General features: G+C 30.1%; 1 protein-coding gene across 3 annotated transcripts in view; it reads right to left on the minus strand.

Moving 5' to 3' along the window:
- Positions 1-223: 223 nt before the first annotated feature.
- LOC126774799 (aldehyde dehydrogenase, dimeric NADP-preferring) overlaps positions 224-27,830 on the minus strand; it is a 28,042-nt gene continuing 435 nt past the window's right edge. Inside the window, exons 1-11 of one of the 3 annotated variants that reach the window (XM_050496359.1) lie at positions 15,817-16,044; positions 12,208-12,251; positions 11,576-11,815; positions 8,514-8,735; positions 8,127-8,290; positions 6,416-6,646; positions 5,818-6,021; positions 3,399-3,514; positions 2,062-2,197; positions 1,179-1,329; positions 224-507 (exon numbers count right to left, since the gene is read on the minus strand). In XM_050496359.1, the coding sequence (XP_050352316.1) occupies positions 487-507; positions 1,179-1,329; positions 2,062-2,197; positions 3,399-3,514; positions 5,818-6,021; positions 6,416-6,646; positions 8,127-8,290; positions 8,514-8,735; positions 11,576-11,815; positions 12,208-12,251; positions 15,817-15,826 (1,539 nt within the window). In that variant the 5' untranslated portion in view covers positions 15,827-16,044 and the 3' untranslated portion in view covers positions 224-486. Of the gene's footprint in view, positions 508-1,178; positions 1,330-2,061; positions 2,198-3,398; positions 3,515-4,893; positions 5,010-5,817; positions 6,022-6,415; positions 6,647-8,126; positions 8,291-8,513; positions 8,736-11,575; positions 11,816-12,207; positions 12,252-15,816; positions 16,045-27,830 lie in introns of those variants that run through there. The other 2 variants (XM_050496357.1, XM_050496358.1) reach the window with 2 other exon arrangements.

Genomic DNA, 27,830 nt, shown 5'->3' on the forward strand with positions numbered 1-27,830 from the left:
TAAATATGCTTTGCAGTTGACTCTTTTATTATAAATTAATTAATCCCCTTTAAAACCTTAGCTGTTCTATCCACGTATGCCATATAACAAATAAAATGTTGAAAACGAAAAAAATCAAATGAATAGCATGTTAAAACAGTTTATTGTTCCAGGTAGTTTTTTATATTCCCACTTTGTTAAATTTTATGATAAAAACAAAATTTTCGTTAAAAATAAGACGTCAAAATCAAAATATAAATAAAAAAGACTACACCATAGGAAAAATGGAATGCACTCTAGTTATAAAATAAATGTTTTTTTTTTTTAATAATGTGTGAGACAAGACTGTACTGTAAGCATGAATTATGTTATCGTTGAGGTAATGATTTGTGCTATTATTTATATTTTTCCAGTATTATCTTAAATAAATATTTTCCATAACATGTAATAAAAAATCATTCAACATAAAAAAATATCACACTCCTGAAGTCTTGGTACAGTTTTGACTTATAATTCATCTGAGGCCACCTGTAAAATAAATTATAATTTTTAAATGTAAGCTTAAGTTAGGTACTTATTAGTTATTTTAAAATTAATCGCATAAAAAACTATGAAAAATATTATAAGTCTAAAAATGTATTCATACCTTCTATATTGTGATAATCTGTACTAGTAGGGTTTGCTTTGTGAAATTTAAACTAGATAGCAATAAAACAACTTATTAATTTAAAGAACTTTATGGAAAACTTTATGCTGGTTACACATATTCAGTACTATTATTTTGTGGAAGCAACATACAAAAAAAAGCGTTAAAACAAAGATGTATTAATTCAATATTTGAATTAAAATTTATGTTGTTAAGAAAACTTAAAAAAATATTAACATTGCTCTAAAACAACCATTTGTGCTACCTATATATTTTAAATATAGAACTGCAATACATATGTTACTAACTAATTAACACGTAACATGAAAAAATAATTATTTTGGACATATTATTCTAATAATATATTAATTCTGTATAATAAGACCTCAAGAGTTTTGTATTCTACTAGTGTTTTAAACTTATAATACATTATTTAATTATTAAATAGGTATAAAAAGCCTATAAAAAATTTAACAATTTTAACATTTAAATAATAGACAGATAACTTTTGTCTAAATATGAAAAATAATAATTAAGGGAGTCACTTTTTTACCTTCTGCCAAGCGAATATTCCGTAAGAGAGACCAACTCCTAGGGCAAAGGCAATGAAGTGTGGCAAGTATGTGAAGGATGGACCTTGGCGCTTCTTCATCAATGTTGAGATAAAATTCAGCTTGCTGTCGGAGTAGGGTGGGTAGCGACCGCTGGAACAAATGAGTTATAGGCCTCATGTTGAGCCGAGTTATGTAAACTGTAATATTATTAGCACAATAATATGGCTACTATCACACACAACGAGATAATTGATGCTTAGATACTCTTTACTATATATTTTATTAGTGGAATATATAATAAGGAGCACCTTATGACACCATTTATTTGCTCTCAAGTGTGGCGATAAGAATTATTAAGTGCCAATGTGTAATTACGGATTGTAAAATATAAAAAACCAAACTATTTTTTGTTGTTATCACAAATATGTAGTATATTAAGAAACCATCGAACTTCTCCTCTTTGTATTACAAAAGTGATCATTTTACAAATAAAAGAGTTAATTTATATTAAGAGAATTAAATGAATGAAATTAAATGAAATATAAAGAGAAATGTCTATTAAATTGTTTTTAAAAAACTATTAACTATAAAAACTGGTGCATAGAAAATAAAGTAATAGTAACTCATTGAACTTTGTTAAAAATGTAAATAGTACTATTTGTTAAGAAGAATGAATAACATACCAAATTAGATACCATTACATACATATCCTACAGTATATTATAGTTTTCCTTACTATTGTAGATTGTTCATCTATTAAATAATAGATTAAAATAATCAATCTATCAAGCCGAAATCAAATCTAGGTTTTGTAGACAAAATATAATTTTATATTTTTCTAAAGATTTATATTCTTTTTTTATACGACAGACAACAACTTACGAAGCAAGTTTCTCTCCAATGGCTGCGAAGTTTCGCACCAAGCAACTCTTCTTGTGCGTAAATGTATCGAAGGACTTCTTGCCGTGGTATGCACCTATACCGCTGTTACCAACACCACCGAACGGTAACGTATCAACTGTAATTATATGCCCTTATTATAATTGACATCAAGTTACTTTTGAATCAAAGAGTAATTAAATAATTGGATTTAGAGCAATTGTGGTTAAAAATTTAAAAGATTTTAAATATATCTATATTTTTAACAGATATTTCAAGAACAATGTTAGTTTTATTATAACTTAATAATAACACATGCTTTAAGTGAAGCAAGTTTTATATAATAATATTTACCATGCTACAATAGGAAATGAATTAGCTACACTTAAAATAGTATTTACAACAAAGAAAAGAAGGCAAAGAGCCCTTGAAATATTATGGAAGTAGGAATTTTATTTCTACAGTACAATATCTTAATTAATTTATATATTTTTTAAATATTATGTGAAAATATTAATATTTTTTACATACCTTAATATAATAATAATTTTAAAGTTGGTAATTAATTTTAAATTTTTTATCATATGACTGAGAATTTAATTCAATTTAAAGCTTTTTGTAGAATAATTAATTTTATAGTGTGATTATAAAATTATGTTACATAATTAAAAAACAACAAGGTTAAAGTACAATGGTAAGATTAAAATATTTGTATTGTTCATTATATGTTAGTACGTTACATTTGTAGATGATTGTTATGCGGTAGCACTGCTACACCTCCCGGCAGAAGTGAGATTTCCAATTTTGAAGGATAACTTAACAATCGTCATTTAGTAAATAGTTCATATAAAACTACATAAATTTCTCTATTTGAGTATATAGTTAATTCCAACATTAGGATTAAAGATAAATAAACAACTTTAATTTTGTATTGAGATTACATCATTGGTGGATGTCTTAAATAACCTAATGTTTTCGTTATGGATTCCTGAGCGTTTGGACAAATTTGTTATTTGTTTGGAAGTATGATTAAACATAGTTAAGTAGAACACCGGTGTGTCATAAATAAAGATATATTTATCAAGGACTGTTCGTAATGCGTACTATAGCTGAGCTACTGTAGTAAATCGTATGAAATATTCACATTCAAGTTTGTTTATCCTTACTCCCCTTGCCATTGGAATATATTGAGTGTAGTAAAATGTCTTGATATGAGAAAGCTTTTGCTTCATGAGAGTACTTTCAAAATGTTTACTAGCTTATAAAGTTGAATGTTTTCGATTCGAATATGATTGCGTTATTCCTAATGCGTGTTTATTTAAAAATGTCCTTCGTCATACCTCCCATTTGCATGACAGTATCGTTAACGCACATGCCGCCGCTGCTAGTATTTTCGACTAATTTCTTTGTCACCTCCTTGTTCGTCGAGAACACGTACAGCACCAAAGGTTTTTCCCTATCACAGATAACATAAACCACCACCATTATTTACTACTACAAGTAGGAGAAACAATAAATTAATTTAATTAAAACAAGATGCGAGAAATTATTTTATTATCCGACGACAGTATATTAAAGGCTTAACAATATTTATATTTAATTATAGTTAATCAACACCATTACATTCTCAGCATGACTATTGAACATTCCGTCACCATACCATAACCATTTCCGAAAATCAGATATCATAGAGAGAGTTCATAGAAGACAAGTTCTAAACAAAATGGCCGCGTAGGAAACGGCATGGAGGAAGCGAGAACAAGCATGATACGCTGCGACCCAGACCTAACCCTCTGAACATATCACCAATAAAGTTGGCACATTTATGTTCTAATCTTCTATCTACGTCTGTTTTCTTTGCCACAACCATACCATTGATACATAAAAAGTACCCTCAATACAAACAACATTTACCAATGATTTAATATGCAAGTCACGTTAATTCTCTAAACTGTTTATATGTTACCAGTATTAAAAAAATTGTATATTTTTGTAAATTTGAGAAAATAGAACAAATTAGTTTTATAATAATTGATTAAGTAACAGCCTGTGAATAACCCACTGCTGGGCTAAGGCCTCTTCTCCTTTTTGGAGAAGAAGGTTTGAGCTTATTCCATCACGCTGATCTAATGCGGGTTGGTCAGCGGGCCACGTCACATTACGGGCGGAAATACACATGTGGCATAATTTCAGTGAAAATCAGACACATGCAGGTTTCCTCACGATGTTTTCCTTCACCATCAAGCACAAGATGAATACAAATCAAGCAGAAGATAAATACAAATTAAGCACATGAAAATTCTGGCCTAGTGGTTAGAACGCGTGAATCTTAACCGATGATCGTGGGTTCCAACCCGGGTAAGCACCACCAAATTTACATGTGCTTACTAATTGATTAATTGGGTGAATTTTGTTTCAGTTATGAATTGTTATTTTAAATATTTTAAATCAACGTGTCGTGCTTTGATTAAATAAAATATATAAGTTGTATACATTATAAGAGACCTGTCATTTAAGAGTATATTATAGAAATACATTTCTGTGCCATTATAACTAACATCCAACCAAAGATCAAGTTATAAAATTTCCATACATGTTATTTACAAAGCGTTTTAACGATCAAATTTTGAACATCCTTGTTTAGTATAATAAAAATAATAGTATAAGTAAAAGTATAACTCAAGTAAGTTATAACTCAAATAAGCAAAGTATAACAAAGTATAAGTCTTTACTTAAATGGTTTTTAAGAATGACTATTTATTTTGGAAAGAACATGGAATAAATTGGTTTTTATGTTCAAAATTTGTTAGTTAATGCCTAGTCCGCGTTTCTTACCGCTGTAAAACATGATTGTATCATTGACACAGAGGCTGCCCGACCGTGTCTGTTCTGTGAACAGCTTATGAATTTTTCTTTGCTTGCTGAACAGGTAAAGTACTAATGGATGATCCCTGAAAACGTCCACCCGTACTTGTTTTGTTGTTTCATTGTGAATAAAAATATTTAATGATTTATTATATAATTTTGTTACATGGCAACATTCCCAAGTGTTTACTTGCCATGTTAATAATTTTCGATACACTATTATTTAATGTATAATTTTTCCACAAAAAAAACCCATGGAAATTTCTTACCCTTATATTAAAAATATGTAATTCAGACACATTGATTCAATTAAGAATAGATAATTTTTTTGTTAGAATATGAAAATATAAAGAAGTACCTTTATGGACAAAATGAATAATATATAATACTATTTATTTAAGTTTTGAATCAATGTGCATCAAATACACCACTATCGAGTCATTTATATTTAAAGCGTCCACACGCACAAAATAAAACCACGCACACATTAACACGTGTACAAACAAAACGGTTTGTCTCCAATTGTCACACCCAAAAGTCCCATTATTGAACACCAAACTTCATGAAACGATTGTGATGGTTTCCCAATTATTAAGCGTATCAATTTTGAATCCACTTTTGTAAAATGAGCCTTATGAGTCATACATAAGGTGGGTTAAAAAAATGCAATATGACGTAACCAATCCAATGCAAAATCTGCCTTAAGATTAAATGCATCATGGGGCTTTTAATTTATATGGACTTAAGTTAAAAAAGAAATGATTTTGATATAAATGTTCGGTACAATTTAAATATTGTATATAAGTTAAATTAACTGGTAGTTCTTAGTAAATTTAAGGTCTATAGTTTTCAAACGATGTAATCAATAAATTGTCATATATTAAGAAAACTTACCTCGAGTTAATGAATTGGATCGCTTCATATGCATTTTCAACAGGCACTATCGGTAAGATAGGACCGAATATTTCGTCTTCCATAATTTTATCGCTTGTGGTAACATTCTTAAGGATAGTGGGGGCTATGAAACGATCCTGAGCATCGTAGCGACCGCCGATAGCTATTTTATCCTTACTTGCATCAACTAATGCTTGGAGACGGCTGAAATGAAAATAATTTCTTCATATAATATATGTAATGGGTGTAATAATCTTAATCCAAGATCATGCGCTGTATAGTATTAGTATGTAAATAGACAATAAAAAATTAAATAATTTTTACAAGTATATTTGACTCTTCATAATTATGGTTATATTCCGGTTTGAAGGGTGAGTGAGTCAGTGTAATTACAGACACAAGGGACATAACATCTTAGTTCCCAAGGTTGGTGGTGTGTTGGCGATGTAAGGGATGGATAATATTTCTTACAATGCCAAAGTCTATGGGCAATAGTGATTACTTACCATCAGGTGGCATGTTTTTCAGATTCAAAACTTGGAATTTAATTTTATAAAAATGTCTTTGTTTATAAAGTGTATTAATATTTCAATCTCACCTGAAATGTCTGCTGTTAATGATCCTACAAAGATCCGGTGATTTCTGGGGGTCCTCTCCGTACCATTCTTTTAATACATTTTTGCTTATTTCAACAAATTTGTCCTGTACTTCCTTGGAGCACAGAATGTAGTCTGGAGCGATGCAAGTCTGGCCAACATTGATAAATTTACCCCACAGCACACGTTTTACTGTTACCTCCATATCCACTGTATTGTCAATGTACACTGGGCTGAAAGATAATTATAGATATGTTTAATGTGTTGTAGATTTGACTAATTGATAAGGTTGGTATTTCAGGGTATAAAACCCGGATCAGGACATTAAAACTTTATCGAGAAATTATCAGCAGCTGCATGGAGTCTGAAATGTTTACACTTCCGTGTGGAAGTAACAGATAATCCGCCTGCGTTTGCGCACATACTTTACACTGTAATATAATGTCCCGCACAGCTAGCTTAGTATTAAAAAAGGGACGGCGTGGCCAATCCGATGGAGATACTCATAATTAAAATATTAGCATAGATATGTTAGAAATAAAGAATATCTTAATATTAAGTAACTTTTAAGAAACATTGTTTTTTTAATGCAAAATAATATAGCCCAGTGGATAGAACACATACAGCCTTAATTATAAACGTTGCTTAGCGATGTTTAGTTAAACACTGATTTATCTCTTCCTATTATTATTCATTTGACACATGAAAGAAGAAGACAGCATTGTCTGTCTAATCACCCGCTAAAAACGTTTATAAGTATATATTGCTGGTGGATTTTAACTAGTGATCGCGGGTTCAAATCCTGTCAAGCACAGTTGATTTTCCATGTGCTTAATTTTGTGTATATAATTCATATCTTACTCGGCGATGAAGGAAAACATCGTAAAACTTGTGTCGGGTAAGATTCTGTCACACGAGTATCAACCAACTCGCACTGGAGTAGCGTAGGTAAGTACTTAATTTTGCTTTTAATTTTTATTCCGAAACGAATTTACAATTATTTACTCGTACATCACAAAAAAGATTAATAGCTATGATAATAATAAGCAGCTCGACGAGGCGTGATTGGTAGATACTTGCCTTTCACGCCGAAGGTTGTGGGTTCGATTTTTTTCGACACCCAGACAGACACAAATGTCTGTCCTGGGTGGGAAGTCTGGGTGTAATTATCTATATAAGTATGTATTTACAAAAGAAAAGTAGTATATGTAGTATATCAGTTGTCTGGCTTCCATAGCACAAGCTTTGTACAAGCTTAATTTGGGATCAGATGGCCGTGTGTGAAAAATATCCCAGGATATTATTATCCCAGGAAGCACACAATCGTATCTCTGAGTACCTTTTAGAAAATATTTCAACATATTAGCCTGATTGAGATATATTATAGTTTTTCGTTTCTCATTATCTCACAAATTGCTCATTCAGTAGAATCGTGGCTACAACTTAGCATATTTATATTATTAAAAAAACAATTGGTTTTCAAATTGGATGGTTTAATAAGTACATACATTATGATAATACGGCGAAATGACTTAGCCGAAATGGCAAAAACATTACGAAATTAATTAAGAGAAACGATAATTTCGAAAAAATAGAAGGAGAACATGCTGTATAATGAAACATTCCTACAGACTTATTACAATTACAAATATTTTTAAACGATTTACATATTTACACGTTCCTAAAATAGGTAAATTAAAAATTTCAAAATACCTTTTCCCTCCCAATTCCAATGTAACAGGAGTGAGGTGTTTGGTAGCCGCAGCATATACGATCTTTCCAACATTTGTGCCTCCAGTATAGAAGATATAGTCCAATTTGTGTTGTAGTAATTCGGTCGTCTCTTCCGCACCTCCTTCTACGATTAAAACTGCATCCTAAAACGAAGAAATACATCAACGAAAACCAAGTATTTATGAATATATGTGTATACTTTTAGGAATTTCAATTATTTAATGATATTTTAAATTTGTTGTACAATCGTCATTGCATATTAATTAACGCCGATCGTTCATTTGACTTTATAATTGTGAACCATCCAGTGGCAGTTTAGTTATTATTTTAATAAAATTACTCGCTGTGTGATTTCATTCTACTTACATTATCCAAATATTTGGGCAGAGTTTCGACAATGAACTGTGAACTAGCGACCGCTAATTCGCTGGGTTTGACGATGACCACGTTTCCTGCGGCGATTGCACCAGCCATGGGCAGCAACAATAGCTGCAGAGGGTAGTTCCACGCGCCGATAACGAGCACCACGCCATACGGGTCGTTATAGATAACCACGTCATCTAAAACGTTTACTATACCTTTCGGAGGCTGCAAAAAAATAGTAATTATAAAAAAGTGTTTTATTTAAACAAGTTTTAAGGATAAAGGATAAGTTCATCACTTTTTTGGAAGTTTCTATCCTCTCATCACAGTTTTGTTTGAAGAGTTACATTCAGCATTACATAATGTTACTTTTTTTTTTTAAATATGAGCCGGGAGGGCAAATGACTCTACTCCACCTTATGGTAAGTGGTAGATGAGTCCAAACGCGACGACGGCTAGTACAGTCGGGAAGAATGTTCTGCACTAGCCGCCTTCGCCTTGCCGGCCCGCAAGATGCCTATTCACGCCTCGTTTGAAGGAGCCCGGGTTGTAAGAGGAGGAAAAAGGTTGTATGTACGTTATGTTACAAGATACAAATAAAACTGATAATTTCCTTACACGAGGAAAAAATATGTGGATTGGTGGATACTTATGTAGAAGATCTTCGTGAATTATAAACACAAAATGGGCTTAACATTAAAATTCGCTTGTGTTTACCAGGGTTGCACTGCAATCCTTGATTAAGATTCACACGGCTTAAAACAATATATGGTCCTTAAAAAGTAATGGTTTTTGTAATTCAGACTGTTGTGTTATTTCAGACCAAGTTGCTGATTGAACGTCGACACGGTAATTTGTATTGATTACTTTCGTTTATGTTATATAACGGTTCCAACAATGGGCTCAAATGAAGCGCCAATTAAAAGTGTATCATTCAGATGTCTTCATGTATTTAAAAACAGTAATATTGTGGTTTGAATGCAAGTATAACATACTTTGGAACAACTTGGGTTTTACCAAGTTGTGCATTTGAACTATTAAACTGATTTTGATAAACTTGATATGGAGATAGCCCGTAGTTGCGAAAGGGATATAAAATACGATATTTACATCGATTTCCGTACGTTGATATTGCCGGATTTAAATGTTTTTGTATTATGTTTCTTTGAAACGGAATAAATTATTTCAAGATTTATTAGAGATAACAATTTTTGTCACCCTTGAGAGCCTTTACACGACAATGACATCAATCTACATTTTTGCTGACAATGCTATATATTGACAACCGCTTCTGTCTAAAGTACACGATAAATGTTTGCACCAATGCGTATCAGTCATGTAAACATTGACAATTGCAAATGGCTGCCTCGTAAACCCTGTTTACAAGTTATTCGTAGCATAATAGTTATTCGTTATTCCGTTGAAAATACCTAAATGAAAAATGTTATGATAACATACAATTTTCCCTTAATTGAATAATGAGTTTTAAATAGTTATAAGGAAAACGAGTTGTAATATGCATAGTCATTGTAATTATGCATGTAATGCTCTTAAGTAAATAACGCATATACGTATTGCAGTAAACTAAATTAAAAGTTTTTTTGAGCTAATTCGTTAGGCTTGATTACGATGTTTTTTATACATCCGAGCACAAGAAGAATTAGAAACAGATTACTTATATTTCCCGCGTTATCAGATTCACGCATTAGAACCTGTCATATCGGCTTTTAAAAAATTCATTGAATTCATTTTATTAACCAGTTTCACGATTAAATTTAAATGTTTTAAAAATTAAAAGACATTCCGAAATAAGTAAGTCAAACGTATTTCTATAATAGCTTATACGTATTACTATTATAAGCCTTATTGTCACGTTTATAGATATTTAAAAGGAGTTTTTATTTATAGACTTCAGTTCAGTTAATTTCAAACCCGTATTGAAGAATTTACTATATTTCGAGCACCTTTGCAGCGTTAAACTTCGCTGTATGTAAACCACGATATGCTGGAGAAAGGAAACCAGATTAAAAAGAAAGCAAACGATTAAAATTGTATTTTGTAATTAATATTTTGGTCAAAGAAAGTGACTTGAAGAGTCTGGCTTAAATAAATAGTTATTAAAATAAACGGACAATTTATGAAGCTATTAATTTAGAAATCTTTAGCTTATATATTTCTTTAATATCGATATTTCTTGATTTCAACATGAGAAATAATCGTACGCGAAAAAAATCTTAATACTATGTATCTTGAATGATATGTATATAAAGGCAGACTCATTACCAAAATAGGACTTCGACGGTTATAACAACCTCCATACTTAGATCAGATATCAATCAGTTTGGACTTTATCGCCGACATTAACGATACGAAAACCCCCTGTAAAGCGATTTGATATGTTTTTCTGCAAATCATTAAATACTGTTATGAATACAAATTGTCGTTTCCAATTTCGCTGAGTGATTACAATTTGAACGAATTCATTTGAAAACAAACACGTAGAAACATTCACAATAGCTGGATCTAAGCCAAAACTTTCGAGCCTAACGCAGTCAACAACGAAACAAACATCGGATTTGTATTTGTAGTACATATTCTACAAATATAATAAATATATCAAAGTAGTGAGGAAGTATATTTTTATGGATATTAATGAATCGTGTTTTGCAAGATGAATCAATTACAACGTAATTTTATTATTCAAATAATTATTTCATGAGCTATATATGCTATATAGTCTTTGAAGAAAAATATGAATAAGAACAAAACATATTCAAGTATACGCAATGGAATAGAATTATATACTGAAACACTTCCCACTAAACCAAAATACGATCAGCACCGTTTCAGTCCTATTGGTATTGGTATTTGGTACCAATAAAAATTCTCAATGTTTATTCATGTATGAAATAGTACGTAGTTATTCTGTGTAATCCTAACTTATATCGTGATGCCGTACACGCGGACTTCGCCGGGAAACTGGTTATAATATATTTGTGTGCTATGTTAGTAGTGTGAGTTAAAATTTCGAATCAACAAAAAGAGTTGGTTTGGAAAATATTTACCTTTTCGGGTTTTGTCCATTCATCGAAATTATTCAGCGTATTGCTTAGATCATTTATCAGGTAATCGACTTCTAACAGTATCGCTTCCGTCTTGCTCCGCCTCAAATCTTTGACGAGAGCATCTATCATAGCGTTTTTGTTCTCTTCGTACATCCTCAATAAACTCTTCAATTGTTTCTTTCTCCATTCCAGTGGCCTTGTGACGCCGCTGTTGAATGTGTTCCGGGCTTTTTGGACGACCTATGATTTTTTAAAATTAATATTAATGTAAAAAAGTAACAGTTTGGAAATACTCAGTTGTGGGGCTAAAGACCCATCTCAATTATTCGCTTATTACACCACGGGATATATGTGTGGCATATTTTCATCTGACGCATACCTACTGGTTTCCTCACGATGTTTTTCTTCACAGCCGAGGAGACGAATTGATAAACACATTAAAATGTCACATTCAATGTTACCATTTGTTTATACAAGTTTTTATTATATGCATCAATTATTTTCATATTGTTTAATCGTATTCGACGCATATGTACAATATACTCAGCACAATCAAAAAGTTCAAAGTCTAAACTGTATCTTTTGTTATTATGTATTTACGGGCTTATTTATAATATATATGTATATATTACCTCTGATATATTCACTGGTTTAGTTTTGGAGTTTGATAACGTTCCTGTAACAAAGATACATTTATTTTATATAATTTTAAAGATGTTTCATTATATTTTTAGTCTGCACTGATCTGATTAGTTTAAATTTAACAATTACATATCTTTTGATATTAAAATTAATGATAAATGATCTTCAAAAGCATTGTTTAGATATAATCTACATGTTATATTTTTATAATTTTTGATATGATTCATACATGTTATAGCTTCTGTAAAAATAGTAACTAAGGGGCCTTATCTTTCCAGACATGAAAGAGTGTGAGTTTTTTTTTATTTTGTGAATAAGTTTATCGTTGTAGATACAGTAAAATAACCAAACCTATATTATTGAGTAATTAAATTGTATAGCGCTTGAGCTACCATATAATTGAAAGATACAATAAAAAATAATTTTATGGAATATTGGTTTAAATGGGGCATTGCACTTTAATCTTCAACTTTGCTCGATCCAAACATGACCAATGAAAATTATCATATACGTTTATTCATACGTTTATTCATTATATACCGACCGACCGAAACAGCCTGTGAATGTCCCACTGCTGGGCTAAAAGTCCTCATTTTGAGGAGCAGGTTTGGAGCTTATTCCACCACGCTGCTCCAATGCGGGTTGGTGGAATATACATGTGGCAGAATTTCAGTGAAATTAGACTCATGCAGGTTTCCTCACTATGTTTTCCTTCACCGAAAAGCACGAGATGAATTATAAACAGAAATTAAGCACGTGAAAATTCAGAGGTGTTTGCCCGGGTTTGAACCCACGATCATCGGTTAAGATTCACGCGTTCTTACCACTGGGTCATCTCGGCTTATATACGTTTCAATATATTAAAAAAAAACAGAAGAGAATGCAACAAAGCAGCAGTAACCACTGGACCAGTGCGGACTTCTGGACTTGCTTGAAATTCGGCATGGGTATAATAAGCCAATGACCGACCGGACAATCTGACTCTTATTTTAATTGAATTGTTGCACTTCTCGATCGGCAACGAACGTCGTCCAATCGACCAATTATATCTTTATTTATAATTTTTCTTTATTATCTAAATATTTATTTTGACGAGCTCTCCAGGACAAATAAACATAATTTACTTTTATTTAGCAAAGAAAAGGGCGTTGTACCCTCCGACCGTAAAACATAATATTTCTAACGGTAGTATTTAAAATTCAGTATGCGAATAAACTGTACGTGGCTTTTTCCAAAAAGTTGGGATTATATTTAATAGTACAAAGCTACAAGTACCGAAGATTATGATAATAGATTCTATAGTAATATCTGGTTACAGGAGTCGGTATCAATGCTAAGGTTAATAAAAGTTGAGGGGCTTTTTCGCTACCCTATTTTTGACGTCATGATGTGCGGATAATATGTATATACCAATGTGATTATGCATTTCAGTCGTCGAGAATGCCGTTAAATTTGAAGGTTGTTAAATTAATCAATATATTTAACAGCCTCGTGGGTGTAGCTGCAAACCATAAGTCGGGTTAATGAAAGTTATGACTCCAAGAAATTCTCATTAGCAGCCCGGATTTAGGATGAAAGCAGTAAGCGACAAGCTTTTAATTATATATATGATAGTTGTTAACTTTATATATTGGAGGTAACGACACGTACGTTTGCCGACTGACGAGCCGGTTGGCGTGGTTGGTAGATACCTGCCTTTCACGCTGAAGGTCGTGGGTTCGATTCCCACCCAGGACAGACATTTGTGTGCATGAATATGTCTGTTTGTCCTGAGTCTGGGTGTAATTATCTATATAAGTATGTATTTACATAAGAAAAGTAGTATATGTAGTATATAAGTTGTCTGGTTTCCATATCACAAGCTCTGCTTACTTTGGGATAAGATAGCCGTGTGTGAATAATGTCCCAGGATATAATTATAAGATATTATTATTAATTATTACTGATAATCTTAAGTCTTAAATAAAAGTAAAATTAATTTGAAGCATAGGCATAATGTAATGTTGCGTCACCTTATCTCTGTTATCAAAATTTATCATCGTATTAATGATTTTTGTATAATATCATTAGATCGACCTTCACAGAATTATTATATTTATTATTAAAATGTTTTAACAAGCTTTTATTTTACTTGCAATTTTTGTTAATCTGATTAGGTCAGATATTAAAAGCTGAATTGGAACCATTTCCTTTATACTATAGAGATAAATATTTACATGTTTTGCATATCCAATTATGATAGCCCATTTAAAGTTGAGATATTTTCCTATCTAAATTTCAAATTTATGAGAGGTAATTAAAGAAGTAGATAAAGTCTGCTTTATCATTTTATTATGGTTATTAGGATGGCTATAAAAAATTGCTTATCCAAGTCTGACAGTCTTAATCATAATGGCAAACAATCAATTATGACTATAAAATTTTAGTATTTACCCTAGTTTGAGTTTTTATAATAACATATACACACACAAAAATATATGGCAACATCAATTTTAAAAATATAAAGACCTGTTTAACTAAGAATGAGCTATTTGTAATCGCAAATGTCTATAGGCAGTGGTGGCGACTCACTATTAGGTCGCCTATTTGCCAGTCTGTCTTCCTTTTTCATTAAAAAAAAAAAATTTTTTTGCATTACACACACAGACCTGTTATAATATTTAAATATTAATTTTTTTTATCATTATAAAAAATTAGGCACATACTTGAAACATATGAGACTTGTGCTTGTATAATTTTGCATTTTAAATTGAAATAAGAATTTGTTTATAGTACATTATAGTAAATGTATAATAACAAAAAATGACAGTATTTAAAAAAAAATACATGTTAAATAAATATTATTTCTCTAAAAATGTATAAATATTAAATTATAGTTTTATATTGATTTTAAAAATAATTCACAAACTGAAAAAAAGAGTAAAAAGATGTTTCAGTTTTTTTTTTTTTTATTTCAATTTAGTTGAATTATTGTGTTACTAATAATGTTTATAGTCTATATTTTTTTCTTTGATTTTAAAACTGAATTATGTTGGACTTTGGTACAATTCTTATCAAAATTATGAACAGAGTTCTTTTAATAACTCTGGAAGATATAATGTATTTGTAAAAAATATGATATACTGTCATCATATGTTGTCTCATCTGTTCCAAATACATTTTAAGCGATTTCGTAAAAAAAAAGTGTACTTTCCATGACTATGGAACTATGCTTTATTATTGTTTATACAGACAATAGCATTAATTCTTAAGTTTAACACATAATTATGTGGCATAGGGTTTTATATAGATATTTTTTTGGTGAGTGTTAATACCCTTTTCGTGAGAACAATCGATTTACAACAAGAATGTAACTTGAATATTTGTTTATTAATCAGGTTTTGAATAGCAATAGTTATCATTGTTATATTGTCATTAATGTACCTTTTAATAAAAATGACATTTTAAAGACAAAGCAAAGTCCCTAATAATTATTTTGTAAAACTGTCGAATAATGCGAAAGTTCTAACGTTAACAATAATTGTTAATTACAAATTATCTCAGTATCTTTCACTTTTATAATATTTATAATTAAAATGTAAAGTGGTAAATTAACTTACCTGCAGTCATTTTGAGAACTTTAAAATGTTAATTGAAGTGTAATACTTATTCTTCAGTTTAAACTTAAAATGTTATCATGAGTTACACACACAAAGCGAGAGACTACGTTCGGTCGGTTAAACGTAAACCGTTGCTACAGAGCACCAAAGAGTATATGACATAATCACTAGTCACTACGTTGCAGAACACCGCCACAGAGTGTCACTTTTGACAAGTTTGACGTAAAATGTTTGTAGTGGCTATATTCTCTTTGGTTTAATATACGTCGTGACTAGTATTTACACATCTACGGTAAAAATCAAAGAATTATAGAGATATTATTCAAATATAATAATCATATTTTTTATTCAATGCATATTAACTTTGAATTATTTTGTGACTTATCAATCAGCTTCTTTTAAATTGATGGAAAATATCTTTAGAGACAAGAACAAATCTAGAATAACCGACTTGTGTGGTTGGTGGTTTTATTTCTTTCATTAATATTTTTAAAGTTATTTTAAATATAGTTTAATTATGTAAGTGGATTTCGCTAAAACTCCTCTTTTCTGCTCAATCACTCACCTGAAAATAGATACATTTGTTAAAACCACAAATAATAGGTTTTAAATTATTCTGATATTATGTCTACTAGATTAATATAATATACAAACAGAAAATAAATATTGTAATACATATTCGTAAGTGTTGAAAACATTATTTGAAGAACAAAATAAAAATGTTCACAAAAAAATGATTAAAATATGAAATGAAGTGATATTTTTTTACGGATTAAATTACGTAATTAAATTAGTTAAAATTTAATTAAATATTAATTACAACAAATGAAACAAAATAACAAACAAAGTTTTATAATCTATCAAGTCTACTATTTTCTACTGGTCGTAAAGCTTTCGTAAATCAGATAGGTCAAGCACCTAGTTAGGTACCGTCTGATTTTACGATATAACTTACCAGTTGTTTTAAAATCTTGACTTCTGGAATAAAACAACGATGAGAAACTTGTCTGTGGTAAAACTTTCAAGTTTCAGAATGAACGTAAAGCTTTGGTCCTGCGACTGCATGTTTTAGATTGGCATCACTACGAATTATGAGAGCAAGTACACACGTGTTTATATAATTTGTCCTTCGTTGAGAAATTGGTCAAGAGATATCGATGATATCATCACTACAATAATTTTTAAACATCTAAGTATACCTAGTAGCTGTGTTTCAGTTTGAAGGACACGGTGAGAGGAGAGTGAATTAGTTTATTTACGGCCATAATTGACATATTTATAAAAACGGCAGCGTATTGATTGTGTAAGAAGTGTTATAGTTTTTCACAAAGTATCTATGAACGGATGTGACTCGTCACTTGTTAGACGACTGTTAATAAAAATCAATCAATTTAGCCTTTTTTATATACTGTTCATGTTTGTAATGTATGTGGATGTATACGTAGGTATATGTATCTGCAATTAACGGTTGAATGAGTCGTGTGTAAACCTATGAACTAACTAGTAAATTATGTAAAATGTAGTAGCGTAGCATAGCACTATCGCTAGCTAGTCCCATTGTAAAAAGAATATTCTTATTTAAATACTAACTTGAAAAGTGAAAATGACATTTGGTTCATATGAACTATATACTCGTATTTGTACAAAAAAACGAATACAAATTCAATGATAGTATTGCATATTATTGGTAAGCAATTTTTTTTTACCGCCACCACTGAAATGTCGCCTAAGTGCCGACCGGTGCTGATCCTCCGCCTCTCATTGTATCGGTAGTTTATCAATATAAGTAATAATTTGCCATATCTAAAGTTGTGCTTTGAATTTCCCTTTAACCTGCCCTAGTCACATCTCACACTAAAAAGTTACAAGCGACAATGTGTATCTATTTACATAGACTAATTTTAATTTAGATATCATTTATATTGCCTTAGCCGATAATCGACTAGAAATTATCTCTTAAAAATGGTTAGTGTCTAAAAACCACGTTTGTTTCGTTTTTAAAACGTCAGCTAAATAGAAGATAAATATGGCTTCAATAGAAAAAATCTGCTATCAAACAAAATTTGGTGTCGTTTTCTTAGATCTGGCTTTCCCCTCCCGATTTCAACGGAGTCCTAAGCCGAGGTCCGGCCTCACAGGAGGCACCCTTAGGACGTCCGCCTCTCTTGAGCCCTGTGTGGCTCCCAATATATCCGGCTGAGTTCAACTCGCCCATCCCGCCCGGTGACGCTGTAGAGGCCAATAAGGCCAACAGTATTACACAATTCGAAAAAAAAAAAAAAAGATCTGGCTTTAGCGCTGGACTCATCTCTGTTGCCCTCCTACCAGACGAGAATATATAGCTTATAATTATGGTGTTACAATTTATATTATATATTGCTATGTCTAATTAATAATACGAAAATTATATTAAAGAAATCAGAGAGGTTTTAACTGACTCACCGGACATGTTAAGTTACTTAGTTTTTAGACTACCAATATGCGACTGCACGCTATTTGCTTGGAACTGCATGACATAAAACCTACAAGTATGTTGATATCATTTTGTATTTATGTATAATAGAAGTTTTTATTTTTCTTAGCAATCTGCACACGATAAAATAGTTACATTATATGTTATACAATGAATGTTTTGCAATTTGTAGTCACCTTTCGTCTTGTTATCATATTTTATTATGATACTAAGATTTGTTAAATCTTTTTTGTTTGCAATTAATGATAAGATGAGAGACGATAGATGGTTGAATTTTATAGATGACCACATGACAATACTTTTTTAAGCTAAATATATCGGAAAAACCGTAATAATCCCTAGTGAACACGCATCACTGATGAACGCGTTACCTAAGAGGTGTAGATCCCCTTGGCATTGCCAGAAAGACCAAATTGTACCATGATTATTATTTTGGAACTTATAAAAGTAGCTTAAATTAAATTGTTTGTGTGAGTCTTAATCGAGGGAGTTTAAAAACTGGGCAAGCCAATAAATTTGTGATTTATATCGTGCTCGGCGTGGAAGGAAAACATTCTGATGAAAACTTGCATCTTTCGTATAAAAATCTGCCACATTTATATCCACCAATACACATTGAGGCAGCGTGGTGGAATAAGTTCCAAATCTTCTCAAAGGGAGAAGAGGCCTTAGCACATTGAGGCAGCGTGTTGGAATAAGTTCCAAATCTTCTCAAAAGGAGAAGAGGCCTTAGCACTGAGCTAATTAATAATAATGTAAATGTCCCAAACATTTACAGGCTGTTATTTTATATATTCTGTAAGAGATCTCCAATTTCGTTGCTCGTGTGTCAAAAGCTGATAACTAGTCGACGTAATTATACCAAAATGTAATGTAAAGTACATGACCTTGTATTAAAAATTGTTAACAGTTAGTAAATTTAACGCTTAAATTAAAAATTAGTGGCCCACATTTAACGTCTTATTTACAATTTTATTTTGAGCATAGTTGTTTTTAAACGAGTAGGTACTTAAACGGATTGGTAGGTAAATATAAAGCGTAACGTAAATTACTTTATAGTCCTTTGATTACATAATCGAATGGCTAACCTTCATTAAAGGTCAACTGCATTTTGTGTCCATGTATTTTAAATCGTATCTTTTTTGTTTATTTTCAATTAAAATATTTATGACCTACATTTGTCAGACTAAGGTTGAATAAAGAAATTCTTACAGTTACCTATGTTTAAAATATCAAAATAATTTAATTGAATTGTAATTCTTGAATTTCATTTTTGACTCCTGACATCAATAAAAACTAAAAATCAAATTTAATTGAAATTATTCGACGTGACAAATTACACATTAATCTTCAACGAAAATATACGTAAAATTAGAATACATTTTAGTTATAAAATTTTTAATATCTGAGCTACGACGTTCGTGTGCAGTAAAACTTATAAATACAAAAATTGAAAAATATAACTTTATTACGTTAAAAGTAGATGTGTTAATATTTTGAGTCAAAAATACGGCATATTATGTTATAATGTTACTTGAACATATGAATTATAATTTTATATAAATTGCTCGCAGCAGCAACCCAATATATGTTATTTCTAAAAACATGTTTTGTAAAGTTTTTATACAAATAATAAGAAATACGTTTGGTATTATTTATTTTTAATGTTATAAACATGATAATAAATAATAGTCTTTACCTTCAGACTTGCATGACTAATTATATGCAAAATGAAAGATGATGCAGATTTATTTTAAGCATTTAACATATATACTTAGTGCTGTAAAGGATTTATGTTGGTCAATGATAATAATAGTTTGTTTTGTTTTCAATAAAAAATTGCCTATAATCAGATAAATATCATTATTTTTTCTCAATGATTGAACGTTAATAATTCAGTAACATGTTTCGAAAATCAGTAATTTATTGTTTTAAAAGTGTATTATTATAACACGAAGCTTCTGGTATATGTATTAATTATACTATATTTCTGAATTAAACATATAATTAATACAATATCTCATATGTAAAAATAAGTATAAAATCTTCATAAATATTAAGGTAGCTATATAATATTAATTGGGCATATTCCTAACAAACACATTGATATATAGCTGGCTTTCCTGACTTGATCCGTTTCAAATATGCGAATATTTTATAACTGATAAAATTAGAGTAAAACTCTATGACACTTTGCTTCCGACTCTTCGTCTTCTTTAATCTTTATTAATATTATAAATGTAAAGGTGACTTTGTTTGTTGGTTTATTTGTTACTATTTCACGTAATAACTATCGTAACGTCGTATCGTAACATAAAAGAATATTATACACAACATAAAAGAATACTTCTCCCCTCACATAAGAAGCCGCGGGCGGTAACTAGTAAGCTATATACCGATGTATGCTTTATATATACCTAACAGAATATGCTTACGTTCGTTCTAGACATACAACCTATAACTTAAAATTTCTATAACAATAGGGTTAGAAGTTTTGGTTAATTCAAAACTTTCAAACCGAAACACAATAATACTATTCTGTTTGGCGGTAGAATGTGATGTTATATAGTATGTTGTGAACTCATGTTATTTATGTAGTAGAAAAAAATATTTTATTGGTAATAAATACATATAGAACTGTGTACTCTGTTAATGTGTGAGTAGGTGTGATGTACAGCTGTGTGCACATTATAACGTGTGTGGTTCAATGATATACATTACAGAGCGCACGTGTTGAATGCAAATATATATATAATTATTTCGTTTAAATTAGATAGCTATATATAGGTCGCAAATATGTTACGCAATGGAATTAGGACGAAAATTTATATACTTTTTATATATTGTGATTATTTCATTAAGGGCTCGATTCCTCCTGGACTTCATTTCGGATGACTTCGTTTATGATTTTATTTTTATTAAACTGATATAAATAAATGGTCCACCTTTTATTGTACCCATTTTATTAGTTATAAAAAAATATTATCATTTATAAGTACAAATGAATTTAGTATTTCATTATTATTTGAAATAACTCATGAGAAGGAAGATCGGTAAAAATTTGTTGGTCTAAACACGACCAGATGAGAAAATTTAATATGATTGTAGTGCACAAGTGAGTACGCAAACATAAATGAACTTTCTATTCCCCATGATGATATGACCGGAAACAGTTCAGGCGTAAGACAAAAGGCTTCAGGTATTTTCCGAGGAAAATACTTAGGAATCTTTGGCATGTGTTCTCGACATGCCAAAGATTCCATTCCGGACTGCTACTAAAAATTTCTTGTCAGCAAAACTTAGGGAATTAGGGATATAAAGCCTTGTATGTTAGTCGATCTTATAATATTAAATGAACAATTCTTGTATATAGCTTGCTAATGATATTGAAAATTGAAAAAGTAGCTATTTCAGTGAATAATATGACGAGTAATTAATAATAAAATTACGAGTAATAAATAAATTAAAAATACAATGTTTCTTGTAGGTATTTATCAGACAACATACAATGTATCTTACACAAATATTATTTAAGCACTTCAGGAAATATTATGAATGTAATTATCTTTTATCTAGCTTGAAGATTGAATAATTAGCAACTTAATACAATAGGCTTTTTTTGTTTGGATATAAGATTTACACGAGTCGAACGAAAGTCAGAGGCTATATCACTTTTTGACTTTTGACGATTCGACTTGTTATGATTGAATAGTGATTTGGGAATCCTTATTATCTTGGGGTAAAAATATTTCGTCTTCGGTCGTTACTTGTGATTAAAACTGAAAAGTATATGAAGAAAAGTACACTCGCACTGGTTGGACACAGGAGAGGAAACCAAACTATATCATAATCGCAAATTTAGTCAAACAAAACTTTTTAACACCTGGCAAAACAATTACTGTAGAGTTATACTTAAAGAAATTGCCAATAATTAATTACAATTCGCTGTTAAACAATCACAGAACAGTAACAGTAATAGCCTGTTAATGTCCCACTGCTGGACTAAGGCCTCCTCTCCCTTTTTGAGGAGAAAGTTTGGAACTTATTCCACCACGCTGCTCCAATGCGGGTTGTTTCAATTAAAATTAAAATTTCAATTAAATGTGGGTTTCATGCAGGTTTCCTCACGACGTTTTCTTTCACCGTCAAGCATGAAATGAATTATAAACACAAATTAAGCACCTGAAAATTCAGTGGTGCTTGCTCGGGCTTGAACCCACGATCATCGGTTACGATTCACGCGTTCTAACCACTAGGCCATCTCGGCTAACTCGGTCAAACAACTGACACTTGTTAATTATTCTTAACGATTCCTTCTTTATGACAGTCCTCGACCTCGCACTGCACAGTGAACCGTCTTAAAGTACAAAAGCTACGACTGGAAACTCTCCGTCTCCCACCATATTCACCAGACCTTGCTCAGTTGGAGCAGGTTTTCTATTGTGGTCAATTCTCGTCAAGGATTTCTATAGCACATACATCAATGCACTTCCATTAAATTCCAAAAGTGTATTTACAATATTGTCTATAATTTCAAAATTTATGAACGATGATAACACTAAAAATCTTTGCTTTATAACATAAATAATATATTAAAATATACATGATAATTAAACACATAATTTTTTTGGCAGTTATCGTTAACACTAATATAAAAAAGCAGGTAAAAGCCGAATAAGTAAGATACACGTATTTTTCAGTTGATTTTATAATAAGTGTATATTTACACACTATAGTTATAACTTGGTGTATTTTACTTATTACATTTAACTTGGTAGGTTTGATAGGGCAGTTCTTTTTTGTACCTCTGACGAAGTGTTTGCAACATTTTATGATGATCGGATGAGTAAAGATGTGAAAGCGTAACAAATACCTTCATACCAAATACAGGTACTTTCGCATTTATAATATTAGTTAGGATTATTGCAGCTTTTTTGTTATTGATCTTAAAACATATATTCACAATGAATCATGTAAAAAATAAATAATTAACAATACCATTGTATTGGATTTCTTGTTTACAGTCGGTCGCCAATTTATATATTAGGTATGAATTCATAAATATTGTATGAGAAATACGATTGTGTTTGCGTGTGTTTGGCAGAGAATCAAAGATCATTGCTCGGTTTTATGAAAAGGTTAAGATAACATTGTTTAACTGTTATTAAATTGTGGTCATCTACTGTTGATCTTTAAGTTGCCAGAAAAGACTTTTTGGTAATAAGGCAAGACAAGACAGGAAATTGCTTTTGAAATTTAAGTAATGATTAAAGCTCAAATTTATAGAAATAATACAACGTAACGTAAAATAAATAATATAACGTAAAAGCCTGCACTTGAGAAGAAGGTCTTGAGCCTATACCCCCTCCTATCGTTGCTCCAATGCAAATGCTTCAAAAAAAATTATAATTCATCTCATGTTTGGCATCGAAGGATATGTAAACACAGTGGTTCTTGCCCGGGATTGAACCCGCAATATAATTAAATAAATGAGGGTAAGATAATAATCAAAGGGTTAGGATAAGGAGATATTAATTAAATATATTCTGTAAATTAAAAAAAAACGTTTTATATTTTTACAATTTGGAACAACAGCTTGACGCTGACTTGACGCAGCAGAATTTGGAACGCATGAACGACGAAACGTAGGGCACACGTAAGATAGATATATTATGAAGCGGGATCGATGGTTTGACTTGATAATAAATTATATTATTTGTTATCTCATCTCATTACCATCTCATTACCATATTAAGAATATCAATTAGGTAAACTTATGTACCTTATTATATTTATATGTCGATAGGATTTAGGCTTACCAACAATAATTGACACACCATGTTATGTATTAGGCATGTTGAAACATTTTAATATTTAATAGTTAATTTTTTGCGTTTTATATTTACTGATAATTAATATAATAAAAAAAATACGCATTTTATGTTAATATATTACTCATATACTTTACAAATGATCTTATATAAATATCATACATTAAGTATCTTTAATAATACAGTATTTATTTAAATATTTTTATAATACTAAAAGGCATTTTTATTTTTTATATCTATGTTTATCGGTTACTTGAAAACGAAAACGCTGGAGGCTTTGCTTTTTTTGTATGATTTATTGTTTTTCTTAATTGTCATAAAGTATATCGTCCGGTAGACATATATAAATATTAATATAGACTGCCATCGATTATTTAACCTGCGTTTTATTAATAGAGATTTTCTTAGTTAAGTTATCAATAAGTTTAATTCAAAATATTGTACAAACATAATCAATTCTTATTAAATAATTTTAAACGCATTACTCTGCTTACTTTCTTAAAAGCCGAAACTAAAAATGAAAAAAAAAGTACACGTTACTTCAGAATTTTCAATTTAGTTACATCTAAAAAAAATTTTCAGATTACCACGTCAAGTAATAAGTCTTTATTAATCAATGATAAAATTTGCAAACCTTTATATTCTTTTTATTATTAAGTAGAATATATTATCTTAAATCGCAGGTGAAAGAGTTATCAAATATCATACTTAAAAGAGTTTTAATTTTTAAGACATTCATTTAATTATTTCTATCTATAACTATACCTAATTATATAAGAAATTGTAGTATATCCCAAATAAATATTTTTTTAATAAATAGGAGATTTACCATCTTTTAAGTTATCTATATTTAACACTATATCACAAGCGCCTTTATCGATATCGGATTCGATTTTTAAATGTACTTTACACGCGAGACCGGTGGTGTCGTGAAATGCCGGCGGGCTCATCGTAAATGATCGACCAAATTATATCTTGATCTGAAGGAAAAAGTTTAATTGGCAACACCAAAATGTACTTTATTATTTATAAACATATATAGGATAGGATTATATATTCAGGATTTTTTTAATAGTCAAATGGTAAGGTCTAAGTTTGCGTGATTTTTTAAATATTTGATATGTTTTTTATTGTTAAATCAAAAATAAGAAAAAAAAAACAAAAAAAAAATAAGCACAGTGAATGTATTCGTAGAGGTGCACTTGAATTATAGCTTTGATGGCATTGTAATGTGAATACTTGCGCAACCTCCATTTACTTTCGGTTGCCTTGTATTTTTTTCTTTTATTTTGATCGTGTGGATAGAAAGTTAAAAGACTTACATTAACTAAAATTTATATGGAAATTCAGTTATTAAGTAATTAGGTAGTTATTAACTATGTTTTGTTTAGTGTTTGTTATAGTTTTACTTTATATATAATTATATTATTTAGGAGAAAATAATAATATTACAAACAATATTAATAAATTATTTGTATATAATCTAATCAAAATGTAGATAGTGTTTAATATTATGAACTCTCAATAAGAATCGAGAATTTTGTATTTTATAAAAATGTCTGTACATAAATATTAATTTTAATTATAAATTTATAAATTATTATGGTGGATTTTTATATATTAATTAAATTATATATTTTTTAAGATTATTAATTTTTATATGAGAAATACGGGATTTTATGATATGACATGGTAACAGTTCTTTAACTTTTTGATTCCGAGCGTGAAAAGAATAATATATCAGGCATATTTTGATGTTCTCAATGAATAAATAAATAATTAGCACAATATATAATATATATGCACAACAAGCTTAAAATATTGCTGTTACATGCGATGAAATATCCAATCGATATTGAATTATATTTCTCTAAAATAAAGTAACTATCAATAGTTGTAAATATTTTTGTTATTTTTCACTTTTTTTTTAGAATTTATTATTAATATACATTTTTTTAGAAAAAAAAGTCAAATCACGTTATATTTGTTATCGTTTTAAGCAAGACATAAAACTGTACGTAGTTCGTTAAAACTACATTAAAATTGATGTAGTTATTAGAAGCAGCCGTTGGCTCAGATCAATCTTTAGGTGATGACTTTTAAACGAGATCACGAAGATGAAGAGTTATTAATTCCAATGTACTAAGTTTCAGAAATTATACTCAGTTACAAAGTGGTTTTATGAAAATTTTACTATTCTATCTTCTCTAGCAACATATTTGCTTGGCGCTTATGTTCAAAATTTTTAGGTTATTAAAGAAACAGTTTTACCAAATAGATATATAGTAAACTTCACACTTGGCGACTTTTTTTGGCGCTTAAACCGCAACCGCGAGATTACGTGTTAAAATATTGATTTAATCATATTTTCTTTGCGAGGCGATTATTAAATTGCGAGTGTTAGTACGTACATAATATGATTACAATTGTACAGAAATTGAATGCCACTGAGTTTCTTTCGCCGGCTCTTCTCTGGTTTGAGGTATTTTTCCGAACCGGTTTTAGTTTTTTGCCAATCAATTACTGGATAAACAGTTTGTTTTCACTTAATGTAGGAGATTTATAAAAACTTGTGTGTAAATTTTGGTATACTATTTCGTTACCAAAGCCACGAAATGTGGAACTATGTTTTTTACGCAAAAAAGACATGTCGTGAGATATTTGTTGAGAAGATATTCTCAAAATGTGCAGTTGCACACGAACTTCATTATATATACGAATTCATTCGATCATTTTTAATTGTACATGTCTATCAACTTTCCATTTGATGGCATTAGTCTAATTGTAAGCATTCTGTTCAACGAGTCCAGTCCTATTATTACGTAAATAAGTAAAAAGACTGAACCGAATGTAATGAAAACTAAATATTTTGATGCGTTTGTAGTCAACATCACGATTTGTATACAAGCCATATGCCAGATAGACAAAAAATCGTTTAACTCATGTATAAATTCATATAGATGCAGACACCTTTTATCAAAAGAAAGAAAATTGGGCCATTAATTACAAAAACTGATTTAAAATGTAAAGTATTTATTTATTGATGTATAATCAGCTCAAACATAATTTGTTAAAAAGAAAAACAAGTGTGGGTAACATTTTGTAGATGAAATTTAAGGTATAAACTCGTAGTTCCAACCAAGCTGATTACGCGCACGTTTTTAATACTAGTAGCAATACAATCTAAATATTGTAAAAAAGCGCAGTTTTTTTTAACAACAAAAAGTATACTTGAACGTTAATAATTTGAGGTATAATATTAGATATACCTCAAATTATTAACGTTCATATCGATCGATAATTTTAGAAGACAAGAAACACTGCTTTAAAAAAATCCATCATTAATTTATATGATAATAACATATATATAACTTTGTACATAATTAGGATCCTTGTTATTAGATGACTAGAACATGGTCAGGTCAATGTTGAATGGAATCTTTCCATTTAATACCTGCGCACAGATATTATATTTCAATAAGTCTGTTATTTGTTTTATAACGAGTTAAACTCATTTGATTCAAGAGTTCTAACATTTGTTTGTATTACAAACATTTTACTGGTGTACCTACTTTATTGGGTTATATTTAAGATAAAAAATAAATCTTTACTAGGTTAATTTGCCGGTTCTTATCAGGTTTGAGTTATTTATTTCCGAATCAATAGGTAAGTATCGCTTCTTTATTGAATAAATATTATGACTTGGTAAT

Source organism: Nymphalis io, chromosome 17, assembly GCF_905147045.1.
Source record: "Nymphalis io chromosome 17, ilAglIoxx1.1, whole genome shotgun sequence".
In the NCBI taxonomy this organism is placed as follows: Eukaryota; Metazoa; Arthropoda; class Insecta; order Lepidoptera; family Nymphalidae; genus Nymphalis; species Nymphalis io.